General features: G+C 38.5%; 2 protein-coding genes across 2 annotated transcripts in view; both read right to left on the minus strand.

Moving 5' to 3' along the window:
• LOC126380516 (uncharacterized) overlaps positions 1-11,868 on the minus strand; it is a 55,771-nt gene extending 43,903 nt beyond the window's left edge. The window contains exons 1-5 of the mRNA XM_050029978.1: positions 11,769-11,868; positions 10,529-10,728; positions 9,559-9,663; positions 5,149-5,319; positions 2,076-2,324 (exon numbers count right to left, since the gene is read on the minus strand). Coding sequence (XP_049885935.1) covers positions 2,076-2,324; positions 5,149-5,319; positions 9,559-9,663; positions 10,529-10,728; positions 11,769-11,868 — 825 coding nt within the window. The remainder of the gene's footprint in view (positions 1-2,075; positions 2,325-5,148; positions 5,320-9,558; positions 9,664-10,528; positions 10,729-11,768) is intronic.
• Positions 11,869-12,913: 1,045 nt separating this feature from the next.
• On the minus strand, positions 12,914-14,841 carry LOC126380254 (uncharacterized). Its single transcript, XM_050029532.1, has 2 exons — positions 14,753-14,841; positions 12,914-13,940 (listed from the first exon to the last, which is right to left on the minus strand). The coding sequence occupies exons 1-2, from the start codon at positions 14,839-14,841 to the stop codon at positions 12,914-12,916; spliced, it is 1,116 nt and encodes a 371-aa protein (XP_049885489.1).
• Between the last annotated feature and the right edge of the window lie 2,307 nt (positions 14,842-17,148).

Genomic DNA, 17,148 nt, shown 5'->3' on the forward strand with positions numbered 1-17,148 from the left:
GTTCTGTCTGTGATCTATAGCAGATCTATTGAGTTTTGGGCTTGGAAATATTCAATATAGGATTCCTCTTTAGTTTAAGAGCTGTCTGGGAATGTCTCTGAGAGTGTCTGCTGGCTAGGCTTTGAATGATGGTTTTATTTACAGTTCCGTATTATATTTTACTGGTTTCGGCATGTCTGTAATTTCCTTTAGATCGCTTTCACTACATGGTCGGACAAATGGGGTACGCTGAAGGTAGGTAAGGCTCATGGGGTGAGGGTAAAGTGTAAGTACTTTCAATAGCCATCGGTATCTACTTCAAATAGACAAAATACAACCTTATTACCTAAATCTCTCTATCTGTTCCGAGTTACCGACAAATTAATACTTCATAACCAGAATTCTGGGAACCTATCGCAGTATCTACTATTAAGCTACATCGAATTCCACGTAACAATGGAGCATCACTACCGAATTTGTCGGAAAATAGAATTTGTGATTGAAATTGAAATGTAAAATTCGATATTGGAGCTGCGGCTAGTTCACTTTGAGATTCGGTTCGCGGAACTTTGGTGAAACATGGTTTCAGAGTACCTACTCTAGATTGCACTTTCAAAGTAATATTACTCTCCGAGAGAATTCGCTTTTATATTCATAGAATTACGTACTGTCGTTCAAATCAGTACACACACTAACTCGAAACACATTGTAACATTATGTTAAAATTCTGTAAGTATTATAGTATTTCTCCCATGTATTTGTAGCTACACGCTTATGTTTTTGTAGGCTAATTTTCAGTAAGTAAATAGGTAAATATTATAGAATGTGTTCATTGTCAATATTGTATTTGTAGGAGACACGATTTCCGTGAATCACTCAGCAGAGTCATAATCATAATCATTTATTGCAAGTCACAGTTTTACATAGGTGGTATACATACCACCATACCACCATATCTTGTAGGATATGGTAGGTATATTGTGACGCTCTGCTAGGGCATAATGGACGCCCTGAAGGGATAGCGATTATACCGTATTTAGCATGTAAACATTACCTACTTACATAATAATAATAAACATAGCTGAAAACTCTGAAATCCAGAACAAACTACACGTAAATACGCATACACTTCTACGTACTAAAAAGCCAAAGTACCTACCGTACATAATATAAAAATAAGTACTTAATAAGTATACAGCGTAGCGTAGCGTAGGCTATGCACTAACAAAGGCATCTACCTACGTTAATAATGGTGAGATACGAAGAAAGGAGAGCTTTGTTATCTTGTTTAAAAGAAATTATTTCTTAGAAAATGTGTTCCAACATTATCTACCATGGAACACATTTTGTTTAAACATGAGAACTAGGCTCTCCTGTCATTGTATCTCGTTACATATGAAGTCTAGCCTACGTTCACACGGCGACTATTCCATTCAATTTTTTACGAATTCCGGAAGGACGCGGAGCAATATTTCTCAAACAAGGGAATTTCCCGACTGCTAAATTCGATAAAATCTCGTGTAGCTTAAACCATCGTGTCTCCTCTTCTTGCAGAGGGACGGATATTACCCATCAATACAATAAAGTAAGTAGTCAGCCAGCCCATAGCTTTTTTGTATTACTTACTTATATCACTTCTATTTAAAAAACAGTTTAAGCCCAAACACACATAAACATGGATCTCTGTGTAAACTCGTGCTTACTAACTCAACAAACCCTGCTCGAAAAGATGCAAATGTCGCCTCTATGATTCAACGCAATTTAATTTGGAACGTCAGGAATTCTTAAAAAAAAATTAACCTGTTCAAGGCCATCTTCGGATATATCAATACTATATTAACCTCCATCGACGGATGAATCCATCTGTTGTACAGATAAGCAACGAAAGGGCGAAGCGCCTGAATGACAACTTTTCTATTGGACAAAGTTATAGGCAATGAATGCGCTGCCATTCTACGGCAATGTATATGACAAACATCCAAATGAGACGTTACGTATAGGCATTATACGCTTGCAATATTATGAACATTTAAGTTTATTTCACAGATAAAATGTAGTGTGCTAAATATAAGGTTAGAAATGAGTTACATACTTACCTCTTTTCTGATCAACCTCGGGAAAGAATCAGTTAAGTAGGCGACCTCCCGCCGCACGAGTTTGAGTGTTCGCTCTCTTTCTTTCATATTGGCTTTGATTTCCTTCTCTAACTTGTTGAACTCGAACTTCCTGTCGTCCAGGTACTCCATGGCCAGCTGTCCCATCTCCGTGGCTCCCATCAAACACTTGCCCTGCGCTCGACAGTCCAACTTCAATGCTTCAAGCACCACCGTGAAATATGACGAGTCCTGTAAATAATAACAAAGTCATTGTCGCCATAAAGACTGGTGGTACAAGTTCAACTTAAACTGGAGATGAGTGGACTCTGCGAACGTACTAAGATAAAATAAAAATCAACTTCAAATCATTCACCAACATTTCACAAGCAAGCGTATGAGAAATTACAGCTAAACCCGAAATAAAAATTGTTTTACGATAGCCCCAGCGGACCAACTAAACGGGAACAAAAATAAAAGCCTTTAGAGGAAGGTTGTACACCTGCTTCTGCTCGCATAAAACGGACGATGGAAAATACGAGATTTACTAACAGAGATTTAAGAGATCTCTCGTCGGATCCAACTCGGATGGGCAGCGTTCGGGAAGCTGCGGAATATCTTCTCGTCCAAAATACCTCAGTGTCTCAAGACGAAAGTCTTTGACCAGTGCGTGTTGCCAGTGATGACCTACGGCAGTGAGACGTGGCCGCTTACTATGAGTCTCGTGAGGAGGCTCGGTGTCGCTCAGCGGGCAATGGAGAGAGCTATGCTCGGTATTTCCCTGCTCGATCGAATCAGAAATGAGGAGATCCGCAGGAGAACTAAAGTCACCGATATAGCTCGAAGAATTGCAAAGCTGAAGTGGCAGTGGGCAGGAGACATAGCGAGGAGAACCGATGGCCGATGGGGCGGAAAGGTTCTGGAGTGGCGACCACGTGTCGGACGACGCTCAGTGGGTAGGCCCGCTACAAGGTGGACCGACGATCTGGTGAAGGTCGCGGGAAGCCGCTGGATGCGGGCAGCGCCGGACCGATCGTCGTGGAGATCCTTGGGGGAGGCCTATGCCCAGCAGTGGGCGTCATACGGCTGATGATGATGACTAACAGAGATTTAAGTTTGTCCTCTTCCTTATACTTAAAATAAAGGAAATGTTGCCTTTGAGTGCAACGACTGAAAGGAATTATTTAGAAGTATTTTCTTTCAAACGGAGTACGCTGCAAAATGTTATAAAAGCTTCTCTTCTGCTTTAGCCGGTACACGTGCAAACATACGCAATACGTATATTTATATAGTTTACATTAAGTATCTTATTCTTTTCAACTATTGACAAAACATAAATCTCAGAAAGGTTTTTCCACAGAATTTATACCGTTGAGCATAGGAGCGTTTGTGCAGGTAAAACCTTACCACATCTATATGACAAATAAATATCTATATGACAAATAATATAAGAGAGAGTGGAGATGACCCCCGTGCAGGATTGTTCTTGGCGCAAAGGTCGTCCATTGCTGTACAGCGAGGAAATGCGGCTAGTGTAATGGGCACCTTCGCGCCCGGATTAGTCAGGGGCGGGCTTTTTGACGAGTGCAGTAAATAGCATTATTTTTGTTAATTAAGTATTTATGTAATTTCGTGATTATTACATACAAATAAATAGATCTCGTGTAGGTACACATATAACACAACACAAAAATCACCTACTGTAACGACAATTATCACACTGTCGCAGGTAGACGCTAATCGCTGCTCACCCCAATCAGGAGTCAGGAGCGAGAATATGATAAAATCCTTTGTTGAAAATAGTAAAAGCATTAAGTATGAAGCACAATGTTTTCACAGAAACCTATTTTCAAATAGTACGTGGGCAGGTCGTATTCGAGGCAGAGCTTTATTCACTGAAAAATCAATAAGCATAAGCTTTACACTTGAAGCACTATTTATTTAGCAAACAACAAGCTCTGGTTGTTTTATGATTAACATTTCAATGTTCAGTGGCAAAGTTCATTTTACGTTCAACCTTTGTTGTCTCTTCTTAGCCAAAGTAAGTAAGATTACCGTGAGAAAAATTAAAAAATTACAAAAAATAAACAGTTACTTAAGTAAGTTTATATATTTTCCATGAATGCGACTAGTATTTAACAACAATAAACTTGAATGATATACTTTACAATATACTCCTTTGCTTATTAATATCAACATTCCGAGCCGATATTAATTTATAAGTATAGTTACAGGGTGTTAGTAAGAAAGAAAGAAAGACAGAAAGAAAGAAAGAAAGAAAGAAAGAAAGAAAGAAAGAAAGAAAGAAAGAAACATTTATTATTTAGGACACCACAGACACGGATTACATGTATAAACATTATAATGACATCACATCAGAAGTAAACGCACACACGAAATATTTTCTATATAGAAACAAGGAAAACGAACACAGAAACTTATACCTAAATTAAAATGTGACGTCATGTCGGCTTACCCATCGCAACGACATCGCAACGATAACTTTGAAACATGATTTAGGTCATGATTCGGAGTTGATATCAAGTGGAATTTTCCGTCGCAAAAGTATGTAACGGAAAATAAAAAAAACACGAAAAATGTCATGAATTTTCATCATGGTCTGACTCATCCCCCTCAGTATTGTATGGCTACCTGTACATGCTCGTACTCGAGGATTTTCTATACAGGGTGTTAGTGACATCGTAACGAATGCTGAGACGGATGATTCAGCTCATTATTCTGAGTTAATATCAAGTGGAATTTTCCATCGAAAAAGTATAGAATTGAAAATAATTTAAAAAAAAATAAAAAGAAATCAAAGAAAAAAAAAAGAATAAAAGAAAGAATTTTGCGACAGAAAAATCCACTTGATAATAACTGAGAATAAAATTATGGTCTGAATCATCCCGCTCAGTATTCTTTACGATGTCACTAACACCCTGTATAGAAAATCCTCGCAAATTCGCATAAGCCCGCCTAATGAAAACGATGATGATCGAAAGTAAGTACAAGTAGTACACACTCAAATATCTAGTTTATACCAACTACCTAGTCTTGGAGAATCTAAACCGTCTACCTTCTTCAGGATATCAAGAATCTTCTTGTACATGACTTTGATGGCGAGTGCAGCGTTCTTCTTGATGTTGGCTCTCTGCACGTAGTTTGCTACTGCTTGTTCTTTCTTCTCCGCTGGCAGCTTGCCTCCGACTTCGTAGATCAACCGGTCGCGTAACTCTGCCGACTCAAGCTAAACGTACAAAAAATTGTTTTAAACAAGGTAACTATAGTAGTTAAGCGTATCCTATATAGTAATAAGGATGTAGATTGTAGAAGAAAGTACCTATGTAAGGTACTTTTAATTACTTACTAAAATTTTTTTACGTGCGATTTTGGTGTTGGTATAATTATAAAAAAACATGTTAGGTATGTCAGTCACAGCCAGTTAGTAACAACGAATGTTAGTAATTGACGGACGAATACAATAATATGTAAGTACCTACTTGTATTGAGGAGCCCGGTGGCGCAGCGGTAAACGCGCTCGGTCTGCGATTGTTGAAGTTAAGCAACTTTCGCAAAAGCCGGTCTTAGGATGGGTGACCACAAAAAAAAGTTTTCATCTCGAGCTCCTCCGTGCTTCGGAAGGCACGTTAAACCGTAGGTCCTGGCTGCATTAGCAGTCGTTAATAACCACCAATCCGCACTGGGCCCGCGTGGTGGTTTAAGGCCCGATCACCCTATATGTGTCTACACGCTATCCATCCACAGGGAAGGCCCGTGCCCCAGCAGTGGGGACGTTAATGGGCTGGTGATGATGCCCTACTTGTATTACTTTTTATTATAAAACATGACAGGTCCGAAACCCATACGCGCTGCGTTCGGCCGCGTTCCCATTATATCGTGACGACAGACCATCGCGTCGTGTAAAGCGTAGTGGCCTGTTGAACATTCATTTGAGGTATTTGGTATTGAATATATATGTAATAAATAGGTAAAGCCCGCTTCGTTTCTAAATCATAGTTAGGTTAGAATGCTCTTAATGAATCAAACAAATCCTGGCCCGAAACGGTTCTCTATTGGAATTCCTTAATATTTATCATCCAAAATTACCTTCATATTTTTAGTCCTAAAAAACGATAGTCCTAATGATTCTTTACCGTAATTATATTGCTCTTAATGCCCTTCTTCATCCTAATGTTTTTCACCCTAACTCTCATGTTTTACGCTTCAATTAATTTGCTTTAAAACCGTCTCTTCAAATACTTTACACATGATTATGATGAGCGTTTTAAACCAAGTACTTAAGTAAATTATAAGTATTTTAAAGAAAATATATACCTACTCACATAAAAATTCACTATGTTTGTCTTTGTTTTTGACTTTTATATTTTTACCTTTCGGATTCTACTTAAGTTGAAAGACAATCTGCTTTACAGTGTGAGAAGAAGATGAGATCCACTTCTTCTTGAGATACTGTCCAGTTTATCTTGGAAGACGTTAGATTAGTATCAGACGTACGTCGCGAGTTGTATCAACATAACGATATCAATTTCCTAATCTTCTCTTCTTATCGTGTGGGTTTTGAGGTGGAATACCAATCTCATCATCATCAACCCTGGTGTCAGGGTTATGAATGAGCCCTCAAAGGCCCCTGACATGGCTCATGTAACGATTACTCACTTACATCAGTAAATAGTAACCGGGACCAACGGCTTAACGTGCCTTCCGAAGGATCATCTTATTTTCGGACAATCAGGTGATCAGTCTGTAACGTCCTAACCAAACTAGGGATTACAAGTGATTTTTGTGATATGTCCCCACCGGGATTCGAACCCGGGGCCTGCGGATCGTGAGTCCGACGCTCAACCATCGGACCACAGAGGCCGTTATCATTTTCCTATTAGCAATATAACAAGAACCGATTTAATGGAGCACAGTAAAAATTGGTTACTGATTAATCAAGACTGCAAACCAGTACGTAGAAGCGAGTGCCTAGTTATAATGGTTGGACTGTGTTCAGTTGCCAGGCAACAGGGGATCGATTGCCTGTACCTCGTCTGTAAAATATTATGAAATGTGAAGCATGGTTCGTAGCATGAATATTCACAGAGATTTGCAATATTAGTTTAGGGATAGATTCAGACGTACATAAAGTCATGGCCGCAGTACGCATTGGTGTCGGCAGACCCACAAGTAATATGCATTTTAGCACATATAAGTATAGTCAATTAATAATCCGATTTTACAGTTTATATGACGAAAGTATAATCGCTACTCCACTATTTTAAAATATCCGTGCATTATATGTATAAAAAGGAGTAATGGCAGACGATGCAGAGCAGCAGGCCGAGGAAGTAGAAGTGCTGAAGTCTATCTACGTGTACTTTTGTTTTTTTTTTTAGTTTTAGTAGTATAGTTTTAATTATTTGCAATGTTAAGATTAAATAAAACAAAACAAAATGCTTTTAATAATTTGACAGATCGGTCATTAACCTTGTATAACAGCTGTTTGTCAAATAATGTAATATACACGAAATTCATGAACTTTGTGATATTGAAACGAAGATAATAGTACTTAATACCGATTTTACAGTTTATATGACGAAAGTATAATTAATAATAGGTATACATAAGCTTCTTAGCATATTCAATAGGTGTAAAAATTCTGAATGTCCTTGCTTAGTTAGGTCTATTGAATTAGTCCCCGTTCAGTATAAAATTTTGACAAAAACGATAATATTTGTTGTCGTACTCTTCTTCTCCTTCTACTCTTCCTCGTATGGGTTGTGAGGTGGATTACCAACCTCATCAACCCTGGTGTCAGGGTTACTATAGAGCCGCCAAAGGCCCCTGACATGACTCATGTAACGACTACGTGCTTACATCAGTAAGTAGTTACCGGGACCAACGGCTTAACGTGCCTTCCGAAGCACGGATCGTCTTACTTTCGGACAATCGTGGGATCAGGTGCTGGTCGTACTAATAAATCCGGGTAAGTACCTAGGTGTTTATTACCCTAATGACTTAAACATAGGCAATGAATGGGTATATTATAAATACATAATGGTGCTAATTCCTGTAAACACCATCTAATTTTATTTTAAGCATAAAATTTATGGAACACACGTCAATTTTAAGCACAAATCTAAAACAATCGTCTAAAAATTTTACATTGGCCAATAATCCGACAGAATTATGTTGAGAGCACACGTCAAACGGTTTGCATACCAGCGAGATACCTTTTTGATTCGCCTGGGTTATTCATTTATTCACTCATTCTTCCTAAAATTAAGAGCTGTCAATCATCCGTCCCTTTCCTTTTGGCGGATAAGAAAATAACAGGTATAACTTAAAGTAAAATTAGGAGGTGTCTGCAGGGAATCGGAGCCATTATATACTTCTGCCTACTCCTTCGGGCGTGATGCTATATTATTATTATATATTATGTTATTTCTTAGAGATTTCCCTGTACATTTTCTAATTATGTTTTAATGTGCAGAACATTTCAAAGTGCAGAGGAATGAAGTACCAAAGTGCATTGCAGAATAGAATTCCAACTGAACGCGGTTAACGGGACCCCATTGTTGGAAACTAGGTACACTCACATGCACTTTAAAAATGCCAATTGCATTATCCCGAGTTGCGCTTTCCCTCTAATGCTTTTAAATAGCATTGACCACTTACAAAATAAGCTTCAAGCTGAGTATACTTTTTAAAGAATATTGTATCCTACAACTGTTCTAATTACTCCAAATGTTATAAAAAGAAAAAGAAATGACAAAGTAATTATGTACGTATTACATATTTACAAAAACGGTTTTTCGGACTTTTGAACTTGAATAAATCTTTGAAAAGCAATATTACTATTTGACATTTTGTTTGCATTGCGCACTAACTTTTATATGCACAAATTTCAAATTGCAATATTGCTTCTATTAATTATTTCGATGTGGCCTTTTTAAGCCCCCTCCCTCACGAACACGAGATCCTACGAGACTTTTGAGCAATGTGTCAAAACATTTTGTTTTTGCATTCCCATATTAAATGATTGAATCCCTATTCGCAATTTCTTAAGTGCCTACTACACCATATCATACTGGCCACATCGAAACAATTCATCTAAGAAAGCAATATTGCAATCTGACATTTGCGCATATAAAAGTAAATTGCGCAATGCAAACAACTGTCAAATTGCAATATTGCTTTTTTAGATGAATTGCTTCGGTGTGGCCATTTTAACCCCCCAGGATAGTATCTGTCCCTGCACAGGTATAAAAATATTCTTTGTATGAATTTCTATGACGCAACACCCACTAGACCATTCCGTCAATACCGTAGCGACCAACAGCGCGTAGTGCGCCATGCATGGACCGACCAGAATTCCCAGTATTACAGGGATAGAACAGGGTTGCTCCGTTGCAGTGGGCCCAGTAGCGTCAGGCACGCGCCGGCCCGTGCCTGCGAGAGTAACTATAGGTATCGTATTTACCTGTGCCAGACGAAAATTCTCCATTTTCTTCTTTTTTATATATCTGATCCTATCCAGCTGCTTCCTCTTGTTGAAATTCTCCTGGTGGATGCTCTCCAACACTTTCTGCATTCAAAATGTGATAAAGTAAATAAAAAATATAATTATAAGTAAGTACTATTATTTTTTGTTTGGAAGTTTGGACTAGGTTGAATTGATAAGATACGGCATTATTTTTCTCTAAAAAAGTAGGTAAGTACCTATCTATGAGTGAGTAGGTTCCAGTTCTGTTATGAGACATAGCTGGCTTTAGTTTAAAATCTCCTGTCATGAAATAGGGATCACTACGAGTACAAAGTGTCTCTTGTAAATCTCTTAAATCTATTTATAAAAAAGAACGTCCAGGACCCTGTGCCGAGGTTTTTCTTGCAGCTTCTTTTCCCCGGCTATACAGTTTGTAAGAAGCTGCAGTAGTTTTAGGCGGATAAGACGTTCGTTACGTAAAAAATGATGATTGGAAGTGTATAACTATGTTACTTACTGAATAAAGATATTTTTGAATTTGATTTTGAATGTGTAAGTAAATATAATTTTATCAATGCACTGCAAACTTTCATTCAATGGGTGGTCAGTGGATAGTAATTAGTTATACTTAGATAAAAACAATTTTTAGTCTCCACTTACTTTCCGACTAAACCCGTAATAGGGTAGTTTCCAACTAGTCAAATCTGTTAACTATTTTTTTACGTGACTTATTGCCGCAAATAGCATTAACGCAATGCTACACCGAATAAAAATTCTTCAATCTTTCTAAGTTTGAAAATATCCGTTTAGAACTTAGATATTATAATATAGGTATGTGCCAACTGGCATTCTGTACCTTGATATTTGTAAACCAACTAAATATTTTAAGCTATTTTTGCGATGACCCGAATAATATTGACTGGCAGTGCTCTAAAACGGCCCCACAATCTAAACAGATGTGACTCACATCGGCTTGACTATTCATGTACATGAGCTGCAGCCGTCGGTGCTCCTGGAAGGCGTTGCGCAGGAACTGCTTGTCTCCGTAGACGGCCACCCCCAGCTCCTCGCGCTTCGTGGTGATGTCCTTGCGTAGCTGGCGGATGTCGCGCGAGTACCGCCGCTTCTGTTTCGCCAAGTCCCCCTCATGGATCTTACGGTCACGTTCTGTGTAACCAAATCTTAACAAATAGCTGCTACAGAGTCCCTGCATAGTACCTATACTTACAGAAGTACAGCAACCTATTTAAATTTCAACAATTTTATATGCTTTTCACTAAGGACTTGTCTTATTTTCTTCATCATATGCATCGTTAGGCTCAGATCAGTAAGTATTTTAGGTAAGTAAGTACCTAGTTGGGGTAAGATGTGTTCGGTAGGTGCCTACTAGGTAAACAAAATAAATCCACGGCCTTCACTACATACGTAGCTTACATACGTAAGCAGCTTTTTCCCTACCTACTACTATTAGACGAAAATGTTTCATCAACTAGCCGTTATTGGCCACTATTGAACGCTGAAAATGTTCTTGCCAAAGGTATACTGTAAATATATTTATTATTTTCATGCATTTAGATGTAAATAAATTGCGAGGGAAACCGTCCTTTATTTCCTTGGACCGACAGTTTGATTGATGGATCGGTAGAGGCTACCTTCCTCGTTGATACCTGTCAACGGTCGCTAAATCGACGGTAGACCGACGAGGAACAACTAAATCTGAAACACTCCTCGAAAGTGTTTACTCTCGCCGCCATCAATTTTACTAAGGGACAATTTGAGAATTTTAGTAAGAGACATACATTGGTACTGCTGGGCACAGGTCTCCCCTCACCCCATAAGTTATCCGAGAGGTACGGAGCACTCTACCACCTGTTCCTAATTTGGCCTAGAAGTTAATGTATTCGCCTGAGTGTTCCAGATCGAAGGATTGCGATTTAGCTTGATAATATGTATCAGCCTCGGATCCCATCATCATATTATCAGCTCCCGATATTTTGTGAACCACCACAAGTAATCAGAATAAGTACAACTTGCTTGCTTGGTACAAAGTCCTATTACATATTAATACAGTGCATAATAATATGATGTAGCTATAGGGTTTTATTGGAATGGTGCGAATGGAGGAAAACGTATGGTGTGAAACGCTACTCCTCTGTGGATTTGTTGAGTTGAATATAATATCCTCTACCCTAGAAGTAGGTACGTACCATAGAGTTTTATCAAGCCTCTGTACTGGTTGATCTTGTCCTTGATCACCCAGTTTTCATCCTGCATGCCATGGATCCGAACCTTTGCTGCCGACAGCATCTTGGTCACTCCTACTGCTCCGTTTAAAACTATATATTATTTAAGTATATTTTATGATATTTTGATTATAATATAATTTTATATTTAAACTACGATTTCTTGTTATATAAAAATTCGTTTAGAAAATATTTTTAGTCGACTAAACAATCGATCATATTTATTTTGTTGTCACAAGTCATAGTATGTGCCAGGAAGTAGGTATGTACCAAGGAGAATATAATCACTAGACGTATGTTGTTTTTAAATTTTAGGAATCCGAATTATAATAACCTTATAGGATTTTGATGTTCGTCCATTTGTCCCTCTCTGTGTCAAGATTCTTTTTTTTTTCGGGAACGGGTTAAGGTATCAAGTCAAACTTCTTTATCAACACAATCCAAAGATATGGCTATATTTAACATTATTTTAATTCATTTCGTAAAGGAACAAAAACCTATGGGGTACTTCCCATAGACCTAGAATTATGTAGCAAGAAGGAAGGTCTTACAGCTCAAGGCACAAATAAAGGGAAAATTCTGAAAATCGTTTTGTTACTCTATCACAAAAACCGATATTTTTGCATTAAAAAATGTTTTACAACATGCAATGCTAACATGCTAACAAAGCCCTTTCATTATGATACCCCACTTAATCTAGTAACCCGACATAAAATAAATTACGTTCCTCTTCTTTCAGCTACTCTACGAGCACCTGTGTAGCTCGTTATATTAACCATAATATTGCATTGTCACCGAAGTTACATTGGTGTGCTACAGCTTCGTCCTTTCCCCCTTATGGCTGCCACGTAGTGTAGACGTAGAACGGGAGAACACTTCATGCACGGTGCTACCTTATTCAATAACCGAGTGTTTCCCTTCTCATGGAATACGGAAATATATTTTTCCCGAGGGCGACCACTTCGACTAACGGAAGCGGCCAGGTACGCAGGATATATTAAGGTGCGCGACAAATAATCATAGTAACATAATAACTAATTTTATTGGCTAACCTCCAGTTCAATTATAAATCGTTACTAAAAGGGATATGGAAATACAAATAGAGATGTCTAAGAGTTATTATTATTATTATTGTCTTCAGTATCGGGGTCGCTAATGATGGCACAGAGCGCACGGTGGGTCTTGTCCCCGCAGCGGGTGCCTTGCGGGCAGTTGCTGCACGCGTCGCCCGCCTCATACATCGGAAACCCATCGATGTTTCCCGCAGGCCCATAGTTGCAAAACGTGAATGCTATCATCTTCACGTCCTCAAGCTTCTTCTCTTTAAGAACGTTGTCCAAATTACCACGATGCAATGGTGAATCCTGAGTACTTTGCATGTGTTTAGTAGCGAAATCTTCGAAACGTACAGTCCTAGAGTTCGTTGGGCGTCGTAGTAGCGGGTTTTCAGTAGGAACAGACATGTTTTTGTAATACGGAGAGTATCTATTTTCAGTTGCAGGTGGAATTCTTCGTTTCTTACGGAAAAGAACACACGATCGCTTCCTAGCAGTACACAACGCCTGGGAACAACCTATACGCCATGTGGATCCCCAAGCGGCGGCCGAGTACCAATGGGCGTTACACCCGCCAGAAGAACTACAGTTGCTGGTCCTAAACGACCACACGTGCTCAGGAGGCAGCACCCGCGAGCCGGAGAACCAGGCGCCGACAGCGTCCGACAGCAGCTGCGCCTCTGTCACCTTAGGAACCACCGGTCTTACGTCCATGTTTTGAAGCACGTTGAATCTGATAGTGTTTCTACACTCGTCATGTCGTTTTTGGCACTGGCGGGCCCACACCTCGGCCATTCGTTCCAGCTCGTAGTCCCAATATAACTTCCTCATATTAGTGGCGGGCGGCTGGCCGGGTTCTAGCCCCAGCGCGATGTTGTCGCGGTGTCGGTTGTGCAGCAGCAGGATCTGGTAGCGCATCCAGGCGGTCATCCCCGACGCGAACAGCTTTGGACTCTGCCTTTTCGCTGCCAAACACATTGTGTGCTGGTTCTTCACGGAACAATCTGGGTGGCTGCAGTAACTCCATTTTCTTGTTTCGTTCCACTCTTCATTTATTATGCCATCTGAATCATTTGATTCACTGAACACCAAAATTGCAGTAAAGATTCCCAAAACTAAGTAAATCAATCTAAACATTGCTAAGAGAAAAAGTATGAGCAAAAACCTAGAAAATTTCCTTCCAATCTGTCAGAGACACATGACCAAAGAGCACAGAAAAATAAGGGTTGAATCACATCTAGCAGCACGTAATCGCATGCTAAAAGCGCGCGATTAAATGCTGCAACACATCATGCTGGTGGTAGTGCCAGGATAAGGTGAAGACTACATCATGTAGTTTAACCCTAGTACTCCATCAGAATCAAAAAATGGTATCTACTAGTTGACGACAGGTCGACATGGCAATATATAGTACATGTAGTAAAGGTATCCCGTGGAGACAGCCTGATACTCGTGTAGGGCGAACCATTGATGTATAAAACGTTACGTGGGCGAACATGAAAGGAAACAATAGTATTGATCTGGATTTGATAGAAACACAATGTCTGTGGATAGAAGTAAGCACATAACAGTAAAGTCGATAGCGTCCAGCAAGCCTATTTCTTCTCTTTGATTACCAGACATTAAAAACGGAGTAAATCAAAGAACATAGAGCAACAAGGACGGACAGACAGACCTCCGTTATATTCTATTTGCCAGACTTTTTGTCATTATTTTGTAATCTTATTTATGTGTTATTTATAATCTTATTTAGGGATGACATATAAAATTGTACAAATGTTTGTACGGGGTGTTACTTTCACTATTTTGACAGTGTGTTTGTTTTATCATTCCGAATCTAAACAACTTACCGAAATCAACGGGTTTATAATATCGGGGGTGATAGGTGCTTACGCTGTGGTAACAATAGGGCTGTTGTTGGAGGCTGGTTTATACAAATATTCAGATTCGTTCGTAGAGTCAGCGCTGCTCCTCAGTGCCATCGCAATGTTGGTGGTGAGTGCGATCCTAGCGTTCCACGAATTCGTCATAACAAGTAATCATTCTATAATGGCAAAAGCTTTACTAATCTGCCTATGTATTATATTTTACCTCGTGGATGTAACTCTATTGTACTTTCAATAAAACAGCAATTATATTTTTTCCGTTTATTTATTCCATTAAATGGACACATAATTGTATTATTTTAAATGACACATTTGAACATATACTACAGCTAGGCTGCTGAATACTATAATACAATAATATAATAGGTAACGTTGGGGTTGAGTATAGGTAGGTACGTATAGGTACTCGAAGTCTACATCCATAAATTCCAAAATTCTACGAAATTGAAACTATTAGTCACGTGTGGTTTAATTAAATGTCACGTTACTTACATAACTGTGCTGTCTATTAAGCTTACTTAAACGTCATTTCCCGTAGTTAAATGGACACATAAAACATTGAATTATTTAAAGTTACACATTCGAATATGATGTATTGTAAACACTGAATGACACCAAATTGAAATCTATTTGTAGTTGTAAACACCTATAATCCGTTAAATCACATCAAGTTACATAACTGTATGTGTATTTTCTAATATACTTAGAGCCTTATCTGATTAAAGTTATTTCCTGTAATTAAATAGACACATAACATTGCATAATTATTTAAAATTACATATTTGAATATGACGAATAGATGTACTGGTGAGTACTGAATAACACCAAATTGAAATCTATTTGTAATTGTAAACACCTTTAATCCGTTAAATCCACAAAAACTACGACATTGATACATTGTAACTATTTGTAACTAAATGTCACAACAACTGTACTTTCCAATAATTATACTTAGAGAGATGAACATTATGTCCCGTAATTAAATAGACACATAACATTGAATTATTTAAATACACATTCGAATATAATGTATGTATGTTAACACTGAATGACACCAAATTGAAATCTACTAACCCTGAAACACTACGTTATACAAATAGTAATCTATACTTATAATAAATCTGTAGAGAGGTCAATTCTGTACATTAAATATTTTTTCAAAATAACTATCAGGGGGTGATAAGTGATCGATACTGATGCCAAAAATGCAATCAGTAAAATTTTTGTCTGTCTGTCTGTCTGTCTGTCTGTCTGTCTGTCTGTCTGTCTGTATGTTCCTTATAGAAACAAAAACTACTGGACGGATTTTAATGAAACTTGGTACAATTATTCTTCACACTCCTGGACAGGTCATAGTATACTTTTCATCACGCTACAATCAATAGGAGCAGAGTAGTGAAGGGAAATCCTTTTGTATGAAAAATCTAAACCACTCAAGTTAGACGTTTGAAATTTGGCATGCAGGTACCTTAGATACCGTAGAGGTGCACTAAGAAAGGAATTCCCGAAATTCCTACGGGAACGGGAATTAGCGGGAAAATCCTTTTGTATGAAAAATCTAAACCACTCAAGTTAGACTTTTGAAATTTGGCATGCAGGTACCTTAGATAACGTAGAGGTGCACTAAGAAAGGAATTCCCGAAATTCCCACGGGAACGGGAATTAGCGGAAAAATATTTTTGTATGAAAAATCTAAACCATTCAAGTTAGATGTTTGAAATTTGTCATGCAGGTACCTTAGATACCGTAGAGGTGTACTAAGAAAGGAATTCCCGAAATTCCCACGGGAACGGGAATTAGCGGGAAAATCCTTTTGTATGAAAAATCTAAACCACTCAAGTTAGACGTTTGAAATTTGGCATGCAGGTACCATAGGTACCGTAGAGGTGCACTAAGAAAGGAATTCCCAAAATTCTCACGGGAACGGGAATTAGCGGGAAATACCTTTTGTATGAAAAATCTAAACCACTCAAGTTAGACATTTGAAATTTAGCATGCAGATACCTTAGGTACCGTGGAGGTGCACTAAGAAAGGAATTCCCGAAATTCTCACGAGAACGGGAATTAGCGGGAAAATCCTTTTGTATGAAAAATCTAAACCATTCAAGTTAGACGTTTGAAATTTGTCATGCAGGTACCTTAGGTACCGTGGAGGTGCACTAAGAAAGGAATTCCCGAAATTCCCACGGGAACGGGAATTAACGGGAAAATCCTTTTGTATGAAAAATCTAAACCATTCAAGTAAGATGTTTAAAATTTGGCACGCAGGTACCTTGGACACCGTAGAGGTGTACTAAGAAAGGAATTCCCGAAATTCCCACGGGAACGGGAATTAGCGGGAAAATCCTTTTGTATGAAAAATCTAAACCACTCAAGTTAGACGTTTGAAATTTGGCATGCAGG

Source organism: Pectinophora gossypiella, chromosome Z (assembly GCF_024362695.1).
Source record: "Pectinophora gossypiella chromosome Z, ilPecGoss1.1, whole genome shotgun sequence".
NCBI classification, from domain to species: domain Eukaryota; kingdom Metazoa; phylum Arthropoda; class Insecta; order Lepidoptera; family Gelechiidae; genus Pectinophora; species Pectinophora gossypiella.

Coding starts and splice junctions, on each gene's coding strand:
- LOC126380254 (XM_050029532.1), bottom strand. CDS start 14,841: ATGGCACTGAGGAGCAGCGCTGACTCTACGAACGAATCTGAATATTTG. Junction 13,941..14,752: donor AGCCCTATTGTTACCACAGC/GTAAGCACCTAT, acceptor TTTGGTGTTCAG/TGAATCAAATGATTCAGATG.